This window comes from Eptatretus burgeri, chromosome 12 (genome assembly GCF_056783735.1).
Source record: "Eptatretus burgeri isolate ZD-2024b chromosome 12, Ebu_testis_v1, whole genome shotgun sequence".
NCBI lineage: Eukaryota > Metazoa > Chordata > Myxini > Myxiniformes > Myxinidae > Eptatretus > Eptatretus burgeri.
Window position 1 is genome coordinate 72352181 of NC_140972.1, and position 20783 is coordinate 72372963.

General features: G+C 40.9%; 1 protein-coding gene across 7 annotated transcripts in view; it reads right to left on the reverse strand.

The window, feature by feature from the left end:
• KNDC1 (kinase non-catalytic C-lobe domain containing 1) overlaps positions 1–20783 on the reverse strand; it is a 178206-nt gene that overhangs the window by 113522 nt on the left and 43901 nt on the right. For all 7 annotated transcript variants that reach the window (XM_085848504.1, XM_085848506.1, XM_085848505.1 and 4 more), the window contains one exon: positions 15867–15981. In XM_085848504.1, coding sequence (XP_085704630.1) covers positions 15867–15981 — 115 coding nt within the window. The remainder of the gene's footprint in view (positions 1–15866; positions 15982–20783) is intronic.

A 20783-nucleotide genomic window follows, 5' to 3' on the forward strand; every position in this document is an offset into this window, starting at 1 on the left:
AAACAATGTAACAGAACAAATTTTGTGCTTTTAAAACTACTTTTTCAAAAACCCTTTAAAACGTTCATCAAAACCTCATTCCTCCTCCTCTTCTTCTTCTTTTTATGTCCAAACTCTGCTGACAGTGTTGGTACTTCCGAAGCAGTTTAAAGGTAAGCAATACACTAGATTGCTTTGCCTTTACGTTCCCAAAGTAACCAGAGCAGGAATTTGTAACTTGTTCAGGATGCCAGCGATAACTCACGAACACTTTGTGTGTCCAACCTTAGACCTTTGTTATAAATTATTTCGAATAACAACTTCTAGAAGTCAACTAATGCCTTTTCTTTTATTATTTTCACCAAAGATGCAATCTTTTCTTCTCCCATCGAGACCCAGATGCTTTCCTCACTATTATTATTTTGGAATGGAATATTTTGGAATCCATCTCTGAGTGGATAAAAGCTAATGAATTGTCACTTAATTTACAGCCCAATTACAGGTTGCTTAGTAACTCCATAACTACATTCCCAGGGGATATTAAGATAGACTATGTAAATATAACCAAAGCTTCTTGTACCAAATTCCTTGGTCCAACAATTGATGATAAACTGTCATGGAAACCCCATATTGACAACAAGTGGAAGATTATTTCAAGAAATGTTGGTGTTATTAATCAATTGAAATGACACTTTTCTTCCTCTGTGTTATTCATGTTGTATTCCACATTGGTTCTACTTCATTTAAACTATGGTATACTCACCTGGGGCAGCTCATCGAAAGACCAATTAGATAAAATTTTATCAATTCAAAGAAAGTAAATGAGAATGATTTGTAATACTGCAATACCTTCTCATAGCGATACTTTATTTCATGAAAATAGGAATATTAAAGTGAATGATTTATACCTGTTTCATTGAGTAGAATTGATGTTTAAATTGAATTGAAATGAGTTGCCACAGGTGTTGACAAGTATGCTTATGAAGAATAATGAATACCACAATTATTCCATAAGACAGGCCAATTTTTAATCTACCTTTTAGAAGAACTCTTTGCAACTATGACATTTATTTTTAACAGCAATAAATTCTGCAATTCTTTAGAACTGCATGGGAAATAAATAAATATAGCTTGAATGGATGAGACAAAAATTAAAGATATTTATATTAATTTCATTCTGTTTAATTCATTAATCATTGAAACAGTAGAATTCCTTTCACACCTCAGATTTAACAGGCATATTTAGAATAACACTACAACTTCTATGTGTGAAATAATGGCCATAATTCGATTTTCAGACCATTTTCCCCCTTTTCCTTCTTTTCTTTTCTTTTCTGTTCCTTCTCCTTTGTCCCTTTTTCATTTATATTTATGTGTCTTCAATTATTAACTAATATTTGTTCCGGGGACCTAAATTCTACAAGCTTGCTTTTCATGACGTTCCTCCACGTGAAAATGTATGAAATGAACTATACAACAATCTGTTTGTGCCTACTACTTGTTTGCATCATACTTTTTTTTTTTAAGCAATGAAGCCACTTCAATATTTGACTATGTCCTTCCATCCATCCATCCAAACTTCCGTCCATCAAAAATGAAGAACGAACCCATGTTTAATTCTAAAGGGTTCTAAACGGTAATTCAAATGGGTAATTTTAAAAGGTTCTAAATGATAATTCCAAAGGATAATTCTAAAGGGTCTCATTTGTTTCTAAGCTTTGCCTATTTCATATTGAAAATGTCAAACTGAACCGCTTCCTTCAGACACGGGTGTGGTTTTTTTGTATTTTTTTTTAAGAAAACCATCTTTTTCTTCATTGTCTAACACCAAAACATTCTTTTGAATTTAATTGAAATTTTATTTTACTGTAATAAATTGAAATGTGGAAATAAAATAAAACTTTTGAAACTTAAATCACAAGTGAAAGAGAGTACATACACGAATATATTTAAAAGACGAGTGACACCATGTTAGGTGGAATTCATGTGATGATATCTCATTTAACTCTGAACTCAAATGTGAAATTTCCAATAAAAAAACAAAAACTCTTCATGAACAAGATGTTGATTCTTATTGACCCCTTGCACACATGTCAATTTGTTGTTATATTTGCAGTAACATGGAATGCATGATGTTAAGGATAAAGCAGTCATACCTCCATGACTACATGACAGCCATGAGCCTATTTCCTTCCTGAGCCTGTCAGCATGTTACTTTGAGACTTGCACATCATCAATTAAAAAACAGGTGGTCATATCTTGGATGGATGGGAGTATCTTTATCATAGGATATTTTGAACATCCCTTGTAATGGTCAAGAAAGGAATATTAAAAATATAATTTGACGCAAATGAGGGACTGTATGTGCCTCCGCCCATGTTAGATATGTTTGATCTCAGTTAAAGATCACATGAAAAATTACTGGTCAAGAGAGGGAGAGGGAGAGGGAGAGAGATAAGTAGAAGAGAGAAAACATCAAATGCTTCCAACTCGAGTTATGATCTGCAAAATTATTTTCAAAGAGCACATGACCTTTTACCTGATGAACCCAGAATTGAATCAGTTCATCTTAGTAACAGTCCATATTTGTGCAACGTTTGGTTGAAATCCCTTTTGTGGTTCACAAGTTATTGTGGTAACAAGGATTTTCAATTAAAGGACACATATGACCATAGACCTTTGACCTTTTCAACCCAAAATCTATTCTGTTCATTTTTACATCATAGTACATACTTGTACCAAGTTTTGTAAAAAAAATAAAAAATTCCTTCAGCAGTTCACAAGTTATTGCGGTAATTAAAATGCGCTAAGCATGCATGCACGGACGGATGGACACACAGCCAGCCAGACAACCCGAAAACATAATGCCTCCGGTGCCTTCAGATGCAGAGGTATAAAATGTCACTACTTGTTAAATCATGGCAGACATGTGGAGCTCAAAAGACACAATTGCATATTTTATGAAAGCAGCGCCTATGATTATACACTCAAACCTTAAATTGTTATGCTGTTCGATTTCTATCATGCCAATTACAACAAAGCACATCACAACAACATTGCCATTTAAAAGGTTATACATCCGATTAGACACCAAGCCTTGAGGTCAACTGTTACGATTTGCTGTTTCAGATATTTATGTACGAGCCAACTTTCTCTAACATCTAAAAATTTTTGATTGACCTAGTCTCCCAAAGTGCATTTCAATGGCTTTTAATTCCCATTTGTTTGATTTTGGCTTTGGTTTATATTGCAAGATTATCAATACCTTGTCTTCAAGTAAATATTTAAATGATGTAAATAAAGCTCTTCTCCATTCCCATTTTGCAAATAATGAGTTCCTTCCTTGATAAAATATTTTGAGAAATGCTACACCCAATATGAGAATTGTTAGATCGGGAAAAATCTGTGAAAATAAGTGTGGCAATCAATTTAAGGAATAATTAAAATACAAGCTCCGTGTACATGATAAAGTTGTAAATATGTGCAGCTGGCATTACTTGTAAATAGCCTTTCTTTTGAGAAAGTGTCCTTTTATCTGGGCATATCTGGACATGTATGTTGGGGTATGAGCAGTCGATGACTGATAAACTATAGAAGATGACTTGCGTTTGGTTCTGAAATATTTGACTGTTTTGCATATTTTTGTGATGCCAGAGAAAGATTGGAATACGACAGTGATCGATCATCGATGAATTCAAACAAGGAGAGTGCTGTTCAGGTGCAGGAAATGATGCGAGCAGGTCAGTGTTTGAGATCGAGGATGTTGCGCTGGAATTACAAGAACTTTCATACTCAGCAATGTTGTCACTGAAGGAATGCCATTTTATACAATATAATAGATGAGGCTCACATAAGAGTGAGGTGATAAAAAGGCAACAAACTGACAGTGATGTCGTGGGGCCACAGTTGGACACAATAAGCAGTGGAATGAAAGAAGAGGAAGGGGAGAGACAGAGAGACAGAGAGACAGAGAGACAGAGAGACAGAGAGAGACAGAGAGAGACAGAGAGAGACAGAGAGAGACAGAGAGAGACAGAGAGAGACAGAGAGAGACAGAGAGAGACAGAGAGAGACAGAGAGAGACAGAGAGAGACAGAGAGAGACAGAGAGAGAAACAGAGAGAGAAACAGAGAATCTTAATTTATCACTCAAATGGCACAATGTTGGGCACAGATTACCTTGAATAGGCCAGGACTGACTGTGCTTAACTTATGTGCTCCAAATGCTTGCCACGGCGTTGCAAGCACACATGGATTTGACAGGCAAAATTGTTGATCACGCTGATGCATTCTGCTGATCCGACACAGGATACCAGCATGCTGAAACTCATTTTTCCGACCTCAGAACGATGACAGGCAGAGTCAACCCCACCTGGCAATAATTCAACAGCCAAGGGGGATTTGAATTCAGGATCCTAGGATCCTAAGCCCACCACTCTAACCATTAAGCCAACACCAGGCAGACTCTTCTTCAATCACCTCAAAAAGCGAAGAAGTTGTCATGAGTATGTATTAGACAAGTCTGGAGACGGCGATGGTGCACGAGCGGTATTTGATGATGTGGATCATTTCAGAAGTCAAGGATGAGACAATGTGATAATGTTTGACCAAGTTATAAAAATGATCAACATGATGTGGTACGAGTGACAGGTTATTAGCTGCAAAATGTCGAAAACCCGGTTTCGTTCAACAACTTTCACAAATTGACATTTGCATAACCTTTAAAGGTCACAAAACAATGATGTTGACTTTAAAATAAGGAAACAGGATACGTGCTATAGCTTATTGGAGTTAGTTGGTCGAAAAAGGTCGAAAACCCGGTTCGATTCCCACAACTTTGAAAATTTGACCTTTGTGACCTTTAAAGGTCAAAAGTCAAGGATCATGACCATTGGTGCAAAACTTCCTCTGCAACATTCCAGGAACAATACAATGTCATATAGGCTATATGGCATTTCACACTCCTCGGATTAACCAGACTTTGATGAAATCAGCGTAAAAACAAACTTGAAGGGGGCACCACGGGCAAGGTGTTCGAGATAGAGCAAAATGGTTTCAAGACTTTTGGTGGGGAATGACCTCAAGATTATGCATAAAAATATTGTCATCCAAGCTCTCAAAGTTGGGGCGGTCATACGATTTTTATGTCAAAATTCGCAATTTTCTAATTTCGTGACCTTGACCTTGGGACGCAAATGAAAAATCAAGCTCATTGGGGCTATGCAGGTGCCATTGGGATAACCAAATACCAAAACCCCTGTCAGATTCGACAAACCCCCTCAGAGAAGATGCAAATTGAAATTGGCTACCCCCTAAAAACATGTTTTTGGGGCGTGGCTCCGCCCATAATGGGCGCGCCATGCCCATTCTCAGGAAAACACAACTAGATCATGATTTAAACCTCCCACCAAAATTTTATCAGGATAGGATCAAAACCCACGGAGTTATGCTCGGGACAGACAAACAGCTTGGTAGGCGGACATGGGTAATCGACTACCCAATAGAACCTGACGCGATGGGCCCGTTCAATGGGGAATGACCTGAGGATGAAGCACAAGAAAATTCATTATTCTAGCTTCAAGGGTTAATGCTGCAGATTGTTTTTTCATTAAAATACCCCCACATTTAGAGGTTTTTTGGCCGTTGCTAGGCAGCGGAGGGGTCCATAGCAACGGTTCTTTCTCACACATAACTAGGACATACCATGAACCTACCATACCAGTTTCATGTATATCTGACTCAGTCTCTGAGATATAACTAACTTCGTTTTTTATTGTTTTTGACCAGGGTTCATTCAAAGTCTATCTTCTCCGACAGCTTTCATAGGATCCGGCTGGAAATTTTTGACAATATGGCTGAAAGTACTGCCCACAGTTGCTCATGGCCCGATTTTTTATTTTCCAAAAAATAAATTTTTTTGATTTTTCAAAAATTTCAGTCCCGTTGGTAGACAACGGTGGTGTCCAGAGCAACGTTTCTCATATGCACACAACAAGGTCATGGTATGAACCTGCCAACCAAGTTTCATCGAAATCGCCATTGTATTAACGGAGCACTGGACCGAACACAGGGACAGGCAGACAGACAGACAAGCTGGTAGGCGACGAGGGATTCGCTTGGATCAAAGCACTGGATACGATGCTTTTCATTCTGACTGATCCACCGATGAAGATTCATTGCCAAGACGTATTGGTTCACATACAATTGTTCCTCTGCCTGGCAAGATTTTTCCAATTGCGTATTTTGCCAACTGGCACTCCTCATAAAAAATGATGGTAAATAGACACGCTATTTTTGAAGGATTACCATTTGAAAAAATAATCGGCTTGCTGGTTTGTGCTGTGGAGCCTCGCATTGCAGACACACACACACACACACACACACACACACACACACACACACACACACACACACACACACACACACACACACACACACACACACACACACACACACACACACACACTTCTCTCAATGCTCTTGTTTGACCACACCTCCTGAGCCACACAATATTTTTCATAAGCCACGCCCACTTTCCTATGCCACTCCCACTTTAAATAATAAATAATTGCAGGTGGTGTGTGGGTCGAGGAATCGTTTTCGGTAAATAAATAAATAATTGAAGGTGGTGTGTGGGTGGGAAATAGTTTTCGGTAAATAAATAAATAAATAATTGGAGGTGGTGTGTGGGTGGGGAATCGTTTTCGGAAAATAAATAAATAATTGTAGGTGGTGTGTGGGTGGGAAATCGTTTTCGGTAAATAAATACATAATTGGAGGTGGTGTGTCGGGAGGAGAATCAGAAATGGTAAATAAATAAATAATTGGAGGTGGTGTGTGGATCGTGGAATAGTTTTCGGTAAATAAATAAATAATTGGAGGCAGAGTGTGGGTCTTGGAATTGTTTATGGTAAATAAATAAATTATATTTAACGGTGGTGTGTGGTTCGTGGAATCGTTTTTGGTAAATAAATAAATAATTAAAGGTGGTGTGGGTCGTAGAATCGTTTACGGTAAATAAATAAATAAATAAATAAACAAGGTGGTGTGTGGGTGGGGAATCGTTTTCAGTAAATAAATAAATAATTCAAGGTGATGTGTGGGTCGTGGAATCGTTTACGGTAAATAAAGAAATAATTGGAGGCGGTGTGTGGAGCGTGGAATAGTTTTCGGTAAATAAATAAATAATTGGAGGTGGTGTGTGGGTCGTGGAATCGTTTTTGGTAAATAAATAAATAAATATTTGGAGGTGGTGTGTGGGTCGTAGAATCGTTTTTGGTGAATAAATAAATAAATAATTGGAGGCGAAGTGTGGGTTGTGGAATCGTTTTCGGGAAATAAATGAATAATTGAAGGTGGGTGTGGATCGTGGAATAGTTTACGGAAAATAAGTAAATAATTGGACGTAGTGTGTGGGTCGTGGAATCGTTTTCGGTAAATAAATAAATAATTAAAGGTGGTGTGTGGGTCGTGGAATCGCTTACGTTAAATAAATAAATAAGATGGTATGTGGGTCGTGGAATCGTTTATGGTAAATAAATAAATAATTGGAGGCGGTGTGTGGGTGGGGAATCGTTTACGGTAAATAAATAAATAATTGGAGGTGGTGTGTCGGGAGGAGAATCAGAAATGGTAAATAAATAAATAATTGGAGGTGGTGTGTGGATGGTGGAATCATTTTCGGTAAATAAATAAATAATTAAAGGTAGTATGTGGATCGTGGAATCATTTTCGGTAAATAAATAAGTAATGAAAAGTAGTGTGTGGGTGGGGAATCGTTTTCGGTAAATAAATAATTAAAGGTGGTGTGTGGGTCATGGAATCGTTTTCGGTAAATAAACAAATAATTGGAGGTGGTGTGTGGGTCATGGAATCATTTTAGATAAATAAATAAATAATGAAAGTTAGTGTGTGGGTGGGGAATTGTTTTCGGTAAATAAATAAATAATTAAAGGTGGTGTGTGGGTCATGGAATCGTTTTCGGTAAATAAATAAATTATCGGTTTGCTGGTTTGTGCTGGTTTGTGCATTCTCTCAATGCTCTTGTTTGACCACACCTCCTGAGCCACACAATATTTTTCATAAGCCACGCCCACTTTAAATAATAAATAATTGGAGGTGGTGTGTGGGTCGTGGAATCATTTTCGGTAAATAAATAAATAAAGGTGATTTGTGGATCGTGGAATCATTTACGGTAAATAAATAAATAAATAATTGGAGGTGGTGTGTGGATCGTGGAATCGTTTTCGGTAAATTAATAAATAATTAAAGCTGGTGTGTGGGTCGTGGAATCATTTACGGTAAATAAATAAATAAATAAGGTGGTGTGTGGGTGGGGAATCGTTTTCGGTAAATAAATAAATAAATAAATAAGGTGGTGTGTGGGTGGGGAATAGTTTTCGGTAAATAAATAAATGATTAAAGGTGGTGTGTGGGTCGTGGAATAGTTTACGGTAAATAAATAAATAAATAAATAATTGGAGGCGGTGTGTGGGTCGTGGAATCGTTTTCGGTAAATAAATAAATAATTGGAGGTGGTGTCGGTGGGGAATCGTTTACGGTAAATAAATAAATCATTGGAGGTGGTGTGTCGGGAGGAGAATCCAAAATGGTAAATAAATAAATAATTGGAGGTGGTGTGTGGGTGGTGGAATCATTTTCGGTAAATGAATAAATTATCGGTTTGCTGGTTTGTGCTGTGGAGCCTCGCGTTGCGTCGTCACACACACACACACACACACACACACACACACACACACACACACACACACACACACACACACACACACACACACACACACACACACACACACGGAAAACCCAATAACCTCTCAATGCTCTTGTTTGACCACACCTCCTGAGCCACACAATATTTTTCATAAGCCACGCCCACTTTCCTACACCACTCCCACTTTTCATCAACCACGTCCACGAAATTCAAATGAGCACATTCCCAGACAATATGGCACCTGTTGGCAAAGTTTCATCGAAATCGGTTCGCTGGTTCGTGCTGTGGAGCCTCGCGTTGCAGACACACATACACACAGACAAACACGGAAAACCCGACAATAAGGGATATCTAGCATAGATAGCGAATCCAACATATCGACGGAAAAACTGATAATAAGGGTAGAACAAATTTCACATTTTTTTTTTATTTTTCGACTGGATCGTCTACCCAACAGACAGACAAACATATCAATGGAAATACTAAGGGTAGAACATTTCAAAAATATTTTTTTTGAAAATATTTTTTTCGACGAGATAGACTACCCAACAGACAGACAAACATAGACGGAAATACTGCTAATAAGGGTGGAACAAATTTCAAAAAAATGTTTTTTGAAAAAAAAAAATTTTCAACCACCGACTACCCAAACAGAAATACTGATTATAAGGGTAGAACAAATTCTTAAAAAAAAAATTTGAATTTTTTTTTTTTTCGACTACATCGACGACCCAACAGACAGACAGACACACAACAATAACGAATATAGTGGTCACTTATTTTTTCGTGAACCAATAAAAGGTAGGTTCCATTTTTTTGTGGATGGTTGATGACAGTAGTTGGAAGTGAACCGTCTGCTTGAAGTCCTGGAAGGAAGAGTGAGATTAAACAGTCTCAGAAAGGTGTTCCCCCCATAAATGGTCGAAAAGAGTAACAGAGGAGAGGAAGAGTGAAGAAAACCTAGATCTTTGGAGTTTAAGATGAAGGAGTTACTCAAAGAATACATTAGTCTTGGAGGATCTGGGTAGGGTCAGAGGGGTAATCTTTGGGGTTTAAGTTGAAGGGGGTGAAACGAGACTGAAGGAGAGGTGGTAAAAACAGAGACCACCAACCGAACTGTGATGTCAAAGAAACATCTTCTACTTCAGCCTCATTTCAGGAGATGTCAATAACGTTGAGTGCTTTAGATTCAAACACAATGCAAGAGAGACCGATATTAACCTGGAGGACCAGCTCATATGGAAGAGCATGACCCCACTGAGCTATGGATGAAGGCCCTGTAGGCTGTGATGACTTGTGATTCAGAATTTTCAAGGAAGGACTGAGAACGACATGATGTTGGAGGTCAGCTTTGCTTGAGAATTGGCCCAGAAGTTCAACAACATTGCTTCTTCACCTAACAAGAATAACATTGCACAAGCTTTAGACAAAGCATCAGGTCTCAACAATCATACATATTCAATCAATTAATCACTTTGTAGCAGGATTATTTTCCAATGCAAACGAATATTTCAGGTTGCGGCAGCATGAAGGCGAAACGATGCACTGACAGAGGGTCCAGCACACAGTGAAGGTGTGTCTCCAGCATATGCTAATCCAGATGGGGAGGCCCATCTGTGTTTTGCTTGATGAGAGCAGTGTTTGGCAAAGGAGTGTGACTGCTGCTTGCAACAGGATGCACATGTATTCCTTATGTCCACCAGTCGAATTAGGCGTAGGATGAGTCACGGAGATAAGAGCATGACAGCGGTTAAGGCTACGCTTAATCCAGTTCAATATGAACAGTAGTTGTAGTAGTAGTAGTTTGGAAAGGTGTTCACAAAAGATAATGCCCAAAATGTTTCGGTGATGCCTCATTGGTATAATGGACCAGACCCAGAAGAAATATGGATAACAGCTGAGGAAGTGAAGAAAAGGTTATGAAACTTAAATGCAAACAAGTATACTCATCCTGAAACCATTTCAGACCTATGATCTGTCATCGTCAACAAGGCAATGGATGAATCAATACTCCCGACAGATTGGAAGAAGTATAGGACCGATTCTCAAGAAAGGAAGTCATCAAATTGCATTCAACTCTCGACCAAGCAAACCTAACCTCTGTCACCAGAAAGACCATGGAAAATGATGTAGGATATAATTAGAGATTACCTAAGAAGTAGGGAATCCTCCATCATGCAAAGTCCTTCCTTGGCACACCTGAGCTGCTGACCACATAAAAAGCGTTCATCGACAGCCTGATGGAGTACTGCTCTCCACTCTGTGCTGGTGCTCCCGCCTCACACCTTTTTTGGCTTCACACTGTGGAAACCAAGGCACTTAGGATCATTTGTATCTCCCATGATGAAGCTGAGTCTTTGGGTCTCTTGCTCTCAGACTGCAAACTGGTCGGTGGTCTTTCTGTCTTCTACCATCTCCTCTGCGGCCTCATTCCCCCCCCCCCCCCGCTCTGTCTGTGACCTGTCTCCCATCATAATTCCGCAGGGTGCTCAAGGTACGCTAGACACCCCCTTTTGTTGAATCTACCAAAATCAAGAATCACTGCTCACCTTCGCTCTTACATTCCTATTTTTTCCCACCTCTGTAATAAACTTCAACCCCATTCTTCCCTCCAGGTCTTCAAAACAGCTGTTCACCACCATCTCTTATGCTCCCCTTCCAAAACCATAAAATTTTCTACCCCAATTAATCCACCTAAAACTCATCTCGTTCAAATTTCCTGCTTTCCTTCCTGAAAGTCCCTGTAATGTCCATCTTGTATACCTCGTGTTCCCCGCCCCATCCCTCTCCCTTCCACAGATCTACTAATGTCTCTGTTCCCCACTGTTTTGTCCTTCCCACGCCTCTCTTGTGTCATGCCCCCCTTGCTGTGCGTTGTGTGTTAGCTCTCATACGAGCCTCGACATTGTGTACAAAAACAAAAAAAGGAAGAAACTACATAGATTCATGCTGGGTTGGTCATGCACTATGCATTTGCTCTGGGTTGTGAAGAGTGGACCAGAATGCTGGATGAGGGAAAGCCAATTGTACCTGAACTTTAAAAAAAAAAAGCATGTGATAGTATTCCACCTGAAGAAATCACCAGCTTAAGGAATATTCAGAAAAACCGTGCAATGGATCAGAGCCTTTCTGATGAACAGGGAGCAGCGAGGTATTGCCAATGGAGCATATTCTGCATGATCCCCCATTCCAAATGGAATCACATGAGGAAGTGTTTTGGGGCCAGTGCTCGTTAGTTTACATTAACGACCTCCCAAGCACAGTTACCAACATGGTATCCTTGCTTGCAGATGACACCAAGCCCTACAGCCCGGCATGCAGTGTAGATCAGACGCAAGGTCTTCAGGGTGATTTCAATCGCTTGGTAAATATGTCAGAAAGGTGGCAACTTCCATTTGACAAGGATAAATACAAAGTATTGTACATTGACCATGGAAAGGGGGAGGTAGACCACCACACACAGTATGCAAGGACTTGAACTGCAAAGTGGACACATGAAAAGGGAGGGTTGTCGTCATAAACAAGGAGCTCAAATTACATCAGATGTCAACAAAGCATACCAGATACTTGGCATCATGAAGAAAACATTCACTTAGCTAAATAGGAAAATGCTCCCACTCCTCTTTTAAGACTCCCACGAGATTACAACTGGAAAATGGTAGCATCAATATCTTGTGGCACCTCAAATTCAAGGAAAATGGTAAAAGAAGGAACAGTCCAGAAGAGAGCAACTGAACAAGTGCAAGAGCTTTGAGAATGCCCATAATCATGCTGGCAGGATGACCTAAAATTACGCACACTCGCCTCGAAGCTGTCTCACCCGAGTTTGATTTTTGGTCCAGATAAATAAACTGACATCCCAGTGTTCCACAAGCAGGGCGATTCATCAACGTGTGTGCCATCTCTCAGATGGGCATTAAACTGAGCGTTCCGTCTGCTGGCATTAGTTGCTGTGTGTTAAAGATCTCACGGTGTCCTCGAAGATTCGGCGAGCTGCCCTAATCCTGCCATAATCTACAGAGGGCAGGACATCAACAATGCAGCCGTGCCCTCAGCCAATGATGATACCCTGTAATCTTCTGCTGCATACAAATGAGAATAAGATACACACATCAAGACAGACTTTGGCAATCCATTGGCAGCATGTTTAAATGTCTCAGGAGATGTGGGGACATGATAATTGGTTTACCAAGTCACAGTCAGAGTCACCAAGTCACCTGAACACTTTTCCATGGCAGAGTACAGAGCAAGAAGAGGTCATCTGCTCAAACTCATCAAAGAGAATACCTGATTAAACGTGAGAAGCAGGATTATTATGGTTCCTGTCGGGAGGCATTAAGCGTTTAGTCTTGGTGTCCATCAGTGTCCCACCTTTTTGAAGAACAAGCCCAAAATTTTTTAATGGGCTTGGCCGTGATCTCTCGCATCCGAAGCGAGAATCATACCTCGAAACCACCGAGTCACATTGTTCAGTGTACGGCGTTATTACCTCCTCCACCAAAGGTGAAGGAGGTTATGTTTTCACCCTTTTCTGTCTGTTTGTTACTAACGAAATATATTGATGACTTCAGTCATCTGTTTGTGTTTGTGTGTGTTTGTGTGTGTTTGTGTTTGTGTTTGTGTTTGTGTTTGTGTTTGTGTTTGTGTTTGTGTTTGTGTTTGTGTGTGTTTGTGTGTTTGTGTGTGTGTGTTTGTGTGTTTGTGTGTGTGTGTTTGTTTGTGTTTGTGTGTGTTTGTGTGTGTTTGTGTGTGTTTGTGTGTGTTTGTGTGTGTTTGTGTGTGTTTGTGTGTGTTTGTGTGTGTTTGTGTGTGTTTGTGTGTTTGTGTGTTTGTGTGTTTGTGTGTTTGTGTGTTTGTGTTTGATCGTTTGTAGGCACGATAACTCGAGAACGGAAGAAGCTACCAATGTCAAATTACACCACGTGCTTCAGGAGGTTGATGGCTAGTGCCGATTCGATTTTGTTCAAAATCGGTCAAAGGTCAAGGTCACGGTGAGGTCAAACATTCCATTTTTGATGGTTTGGTACAGATAACTCGAGAACGGAAGAAACTACCAATGTCAAATTACACCACGTGATTCAGGAGGGTGATGGCTAGTGCTGAATAGATTTTGGTCAAAATCGATCAAAGGTCAAGGTCACGGTGAGGTCAAATATCCGATTTTTGATGGTTTGGTACAGAATCATCGTAGAAACTTCTGGTTTGCGTCGCTACCTTCTCGAGAGACAGCTTTTATTAGACAAGGTCAAAGGTCAAGTTGACGATTTCGTAAGTACCAGTCTATGACTGTTTGTTTGTTTGTTTGTTTGTAGGCACGATAACTCGAGAACGGAAGAAGCCACCAATGTCAAATTACACCATGTGATTCAGGAGGGTGGTGGCTAGTGCTGATTAGATTTTGGTCAAAATCGGTCAAAGGTCAAGGTCAAACATGATAACTCGAGAAAAGTTACCACAGGTATTGTTGACGGAGCGCGAGTTTGGAAGATCGAGGTAAGTTCAGCGGAATTCGTGTGTCAATTCGTCGAGTTGTGGCTGTTTTTAAAATATCAGTGTTATAAAATAATATTAAATAATTCCGTAAATTCCTGTGGAGAAATGGAGTATTTTTGCTTCGGTCGACGTTACAAGTTCGTTTTAACTTCGAGTTTAATTTTGTCTTCGTTTTTTGCGATCGCTTAGGACGCTTAAAACTGGGTTGTCGAAATTCTGGTAAAAATCGGATGTTTTGGAGACGTTTTAAGATTGTATAAAAAATATTTCACTCGACGCGTCACGGGTCGTCACGTGGTGCAGCGCGCTCGAGCAGATGAGTCGTTGAGTCGCGTAAAGGTTTTGCGTGTGCGCGCTGACGTCATCGCGCTCGCCTAGGCGTCCTTTCGAGTTGGGGGGGGACGTCGAGTCTGACCTTTTGCGTTACGTTAATCCGCAGTAACTCGAGAATGGAAGAAGTTAATGGTTTTGTACAGAATCATCGCAGAAACTTCTGATTTGCGTCGCTACCTTCTCTAGAGACAGCTTTTATTAGACAAGGTCAGAGGTCAAGTTGACGATTTCGTAAGTACCAGTCTATGACTGCTTGTTTGTTTGTTTGTGTGCACGATATCCCACAAAGTTGTTGATGGATCTGGATGAAATTTTGTAGACAGGTTGGCTGTGTGACAAGGACGAACTGATTAGATTTTGAAGAAGATCCGGATCCAAACACTGGAATTTTTAAAGCGATTCTTCACCATTGAAAGAAAGGGCCAAAAATGATATATAGCACGATGTCTCAAAAAGTTGTTGATGGATCTGGATTAAATTTTGTGGACAGGTTGGCTGTGTGATAAGGACGAACTGATTAGACTTTGATGAAGATCCAGATCCAAATACTGGAATTTTAAAAGCGATTCTTCACCATTGAAAGAAAGGGCCAAAAAATGATATATAGCATGATGTCTCTAAAAGTTGTGCACAGATTTGGATGAAACTTGGTAGACATGTTGGGTATGTAGCAAGAACAAATTGATTCGATTTTGGTGAAGATCCGAATCCAGATCTGGATAAATTTTTTTATTTGCTTAAAGTTATTCTATACCATGGAGAGATAGGGCCAAAAACGATATAGTACTATATGGCATGATATTTCAAAAAATGTATTGGGCCCGATATGTTCTCGTGGATCAGGCATTACATAGTGGAGGTATGCGCTCTCCCGAGTGCCCTTATAGTTGAAGGTTGGAATGGTCTCTCACAGACCGTGGTGGAGGCAGATACTACATGAATAAGCTAGACAAGCAATTAAATCTGTCCGGATTCCTTATGCATGCACGCACCAAGTATAGTTATCAACTGTGATGGAGTGATCAGGAACTGCAGGACAACACTGAGACGACGACGACGACGACGACGAGTCATTCAAATACTTGGAACAAATGTTTTCTAACATAGACCCTCAAATGGTTTTTCCGAAAATTCCAGAAATTCTGGTTTGATAAAATCACCATTTGCCAACATTGTGAAAAGAAATAAATAAAAATAACGAGTTCCCCAAGTGAGAGGATTTCAAAAATGTAATTCAAAATTTATTGCTTCAGTTTGGATGCCACCTGAAGGCATGTTTGCCATTTGGTTGTAAGATGCATCACTAATGGGGGGCTTAATTGACATGAACAAACCTGGAAGTTGGTCCAACCTATTGAGAGCCAAGGCACTTTGTTGAGCCAGCGACCACACCACATTCTCCACAACAGGCCGTCCCCGAAATCGCATCAGATCTCGTAGAGATAGCATCTGGCGAAACAACAATAGAACAAATCGTTCAAACATAGCAGATAGTCTTCCTGAATTTTCACCGAATACAATACAATGTATTTATTAGAGAGAACGCAGAGGGTGTGACCGATTCTCCCCAATCAAACAGACAAACTGGTATATTAGGCAAATGTTTAAGGGTAGAAGAACAGTAAAAGTGGACGTGCTTGAAGCTAGCTAGTGTAACTCATGTTAATCATGCCTTCTATATTTATGTGACCTTTGTGTCCGCAAATATTCACCTCGAGATGGTATGGGTGGTACCCGATGTTATGCGAGTGAGAATGGCAGGAGCATTTGTGGTACAAGGGACTGCAAAACGTTTCTTCACCAAGGAAATGCAATCTATATTATTCGGAGAATTGGCTGCTCAGAAAGTAATTAAAACTAATTAACCCCCCCTACACCAACCTCACTGCAATCCCTACTCCTTACAAATTTCCAGATTTCCCTCCTGAGGGTATCCTTCTGTATCAATCTTGTCAATCCCCATGCATCTTCTCCTGCTCCCCCTATTCCTCCCATACCCAGTGTTTGTCCACCCACCCCCCCCCCCTCTGTCTTTGGCTCTGCTGGTCATTTTCTCCTGATCCGTTTAGTGTACTAGCTCTTCCATGAGCCTTAAGTATGTATACAAAAAAAAAAACAAAAAAAAACGATAGAACAGTTGCTTATTTACACAACATTAATTTTTATTCAAATAAATATATGAACCAATTACCAATGAAAATAAATAGATAATGACAGTGATTAGCACTACGACTTTAATGGCAGCAATTCATCAAAACTTATTTTGGGATTGGCTTGGGAATGTATTTGCTCCAAGCCTTCATCACAAACTGGCTGGCCCAGGCCTGACGTTGACAAGAGCTTGGAATTTGTTCAGGGTACTGGTGATAACTCGCCGACTCCTGGCAAAAGACAACGTGGGATCTTTACCATCCACCAACATATACCAGATGGGACAGCCAGCTTAACATCCATCCGAGGGACAGAGCACTTTGTAATATAATGTCCTGTGGGTGAAGCACCAATCGGACAGTTTGTAGCTGTGTCTGGAATCAAACGTCGAGGAGACAAGTCAATGGTAATCAAACGGAAGAGCAAGAAGGAACCCGAAGAAGTAAAGGGCAAACATGGAGTCATCAGGAGGAACCGGGATAGGATTGGGGTTTCAGCCGCTACTCAACAACCCTCAAACCCATCCAGGCACAGCCAAGTGAGCCTTACAGAAAAAATTTATGCAAGAATTAACTTCTCCGTAAACAGATAGATAACGGAAGAGAGGAATAGAGAGTAAAAGTGATGAAAGAGAAGAAAAATTACCCCCGGTTGGGGGTGACGGTCATCTCTGTTTTGACCGTATCACATCGACGATTTTCCCAACTTTGAAGACAGGACGAATTTTTAAAAACCGGTCTGACCAAATTTAGATGTTGTTCCATGTTATCAGAATCCGAAGGAATTTCGAAGATCAGATCATAAACGGCGGAGGAGATAGATTTTGAAAATGGACGATTTTGCAACTTTGGAGTGACCTTGACCTTCAATCGGGTCAAAGGTCATAGCGTTGTGCATCCCTCATCGACATCTACCCACATACCAAATATCAAGAAAATCGGAAGAATAAAATGGGGACGTACGTACGTACGGACGGACGTACAGACATCAAGACTGGTTTTATTAGGTCATCTCGTTAGAGATGACATTAAAAAGCAAGAATTAGAATGAAAATTTTTTTTTTTTTAGAAAGAAGTGCGAAAGGAACAAAGAACAAAGATGTCGGGAACAAACCAGACAGATAGATTTCAGCAGTTACTCCCCAGGCTCAAACGCAGCAACATGTACAAGCTACTAGAGGTCCGTAAGTGTGCCTTCTCCGCAAAATTGCCAGACACAAACAAATATATTTTGCATAATCTATTCCCACTTGTAAATTATAAAATATTTGAAATGCGTTTCCATGGTTTCTGCAGCCTTTAACATTCCACGTAATCACGTAAAGTATTCCCGCATACAAAGTACATCAAAAGGTGAGCTTTGAGTTTCGCGTCATGTTGAAGCTAGTAGCTTCGGTATGATGAAACGCTGGAGGCCAAACGCCTGAGGCCTACTCCATGGAGCAACAGTTATGTACTTGGTCCACCTGTCTTTGTTCAAAAAAAAAACACTCACTCGCTCCATGAAAATGTTCAGACTCACCTCTTTCGACAGCCTACTCAGTTGCAAGCGATGGCTCGAACAGCAATGTCGAAAGGTCTGTTAAGAGTCGCGAACCAATTTGGCATTTTCGCCATTTCCAAATGAATCTAGAGCTTATGAAGTTGGGAGCCCAGTCTCAAATCCTGTACAGTGTGTTGATGAATTAATTGGCTACGAATGTACTTACAATTCATGTGAAAGTTTAATGACGTCTATTCATACGAAGAACACGCACGCACACACGCACGCATCCACCTCCATAAGTCTTAGATGGTGTTGAATTAAAAAAAATAAAACCTGTACTAGTTAATATGCATATGAATAATTCATGAAGACACTTGTAAGGTAGGTGTAGAAAGTATTGGTATCAGTGAGCCATTTCCTTTATTACCTCCACCGAAGGTGGATGGAGGTTATGTTTTCACCCCTCTCTGTCTGCCTTCACAAACAAACAGACAGACAGATTGCTGCCATTGAACAAAATATCTCAAAAGGTTGTTGACGAACTTGGATGTAATGTGGTGGAGAGCTGGGTATGTGACACGGATGAAACGAATCGATTTTGGTGAAGATCCGAATCCATACCCGACCGATCAGTGGGATACAAAACATAAACTAAACTACTCAGCCTGGTGGAGGTATACTCTCCACTGACTGCCCTTGTAGTTCCAAGTGTTTCGACCGCCAGGCTGCATGTTGCCTGTCATTAACCTTACAAACATAACTCATCAAATCTTGACATAAATTCAGAGATTTTGAGAAGGGAAAGTTTATTTACTTCCGCCTAACCCTCACCTGTTACTTCTCATTACCCCTCACATCTTGCTCCTCATCCTACCTCCACTCTTTGCACCTCTTCACAGTCTTCTGCTTCAGTATCAGCTCCTCCTCTGTTGTCCCAAAGTGTGTGGTGTTCTAACATCTGTGGGCTCCATTCTAACCTAACAGATGTCTCACTCTCTCAATCAGTACACCACTCATCACCACAACAATGCTTCTTCTTTCCTCTCATAGCACCTCCCATTCTTCCCACCCCCTCAAATCTTGTACCTCCCCCTGCCCACTCCCTTCTTCACCACACCATGACCAAGTTTCATCCTTCCCCTCTACCCACCTCTCCAATCGCCCTCCTGCTTCTTTGCTCTGCCTACTTTCATCATCTACCCTCCCTCTCACAGCAACCTTCACACTCTTATCCCTCTCTTTCCCCTCACACCCTCTTCTCAAAGTTGCCCCCCCCTCACATCCACAATGCTGCTTCCTTCCCCTGCCCTCTCTCTTCCATATCATCACTCCACCTCCTCCAATCTTCAACTACACTCTTCCTCCTCTCTTTACATCCCCCCCTCCTCCCTTGTCCTACCTTCCCCCTCGCCTCCTTCTTTCACTCTTCCTTAACAGTGTGGAACTCAAATATCCGGGGCCTTCACTCAAACCTGACAGATCTTTCCATACAGGTTGCCACTGACAAACCAGACATAATCTGCTTCACAGAAACTTTCCTCCTTCAAGACATCTTTCACTCCCTAGTACGTCTACCTGGTTACTCCCTCCTCCGGTGTGACAGACGTGAGCCTCGTCCTGGCGGTGGAGTTGCTCTCTTCATCAGACTCGATTCCTCACTCTCCATGCACAGCCCCCACTCCCCCACTCCCCCACTCCCCCACTCCCCCAGGAATACCTCCGGCTTCGGCTTCCCCTCCACTCCCACCTCATGTTTATATGTGTACTGTACCGTCCACTAAACAGTAATGACTCCATTTACATCTCACTCTCAGAAAACATGGACCAACTTCTATCCTCTCATCCCAACTCTCTCTTCCTCATGTGTGGCGACTTCAATTGTCATCATGCCAGTTGGCTAGGTGTGGGTACCTCTCTCACCTGCCATGGCACCTCAGCAAAAGCTTTCTGCGACTCATTAGGACTGACTCAATCGGTCAACTTCCCGACCCGGATCTCAACCAACGGTACGCCATCTCTTCTGGATCTAATTTTGACAAATTTCCCTGAAAATATCTGCTGCTCTTCCTACGCTCCAATTGGTTCTTTTGTCCACATGCTTGTCAAAAGTAGACATCTCTGGCTGCCATCAGAGAACCACCTCAGCACCGTCGAGTCTGGAATTTCACTCAGGCCGACCGGCAGGGTCTTCAAGCAACCATCAAACTTCTGGACTGGTCTCCCATCTCTACTTCCTCCAACATCAACTCATCCTGGGAATTCTTTCAAAGAAGCTTGCTCTCCCTCATGCACAGATTTATCCCCTCTCGTCTTCAGTTGTCCTCCCCTTACTCCCACCCTTCGTACACTGAAGTTATGGAAAGGCAGTTGTCCTGAAACAACTTGCCTTCACCTCATGGAAGACTAATCCAACTGAGGATAATCTCAGTTCCTTCCACAAAGCTCGGAACAAGTGTGTATCTACCCTCAGGAGAGCCAGAAAACAACATCTTTCCAATCTCAAGTCAAACTCTCAAACCATCATTGCTCCTCCAAATCCTGGTGGCACCTGGTTAAGTCTGTTTCCGGTGTATGTTCCCCCTCCGTCCCCTACCTTACATCAAATGGCCGCACAG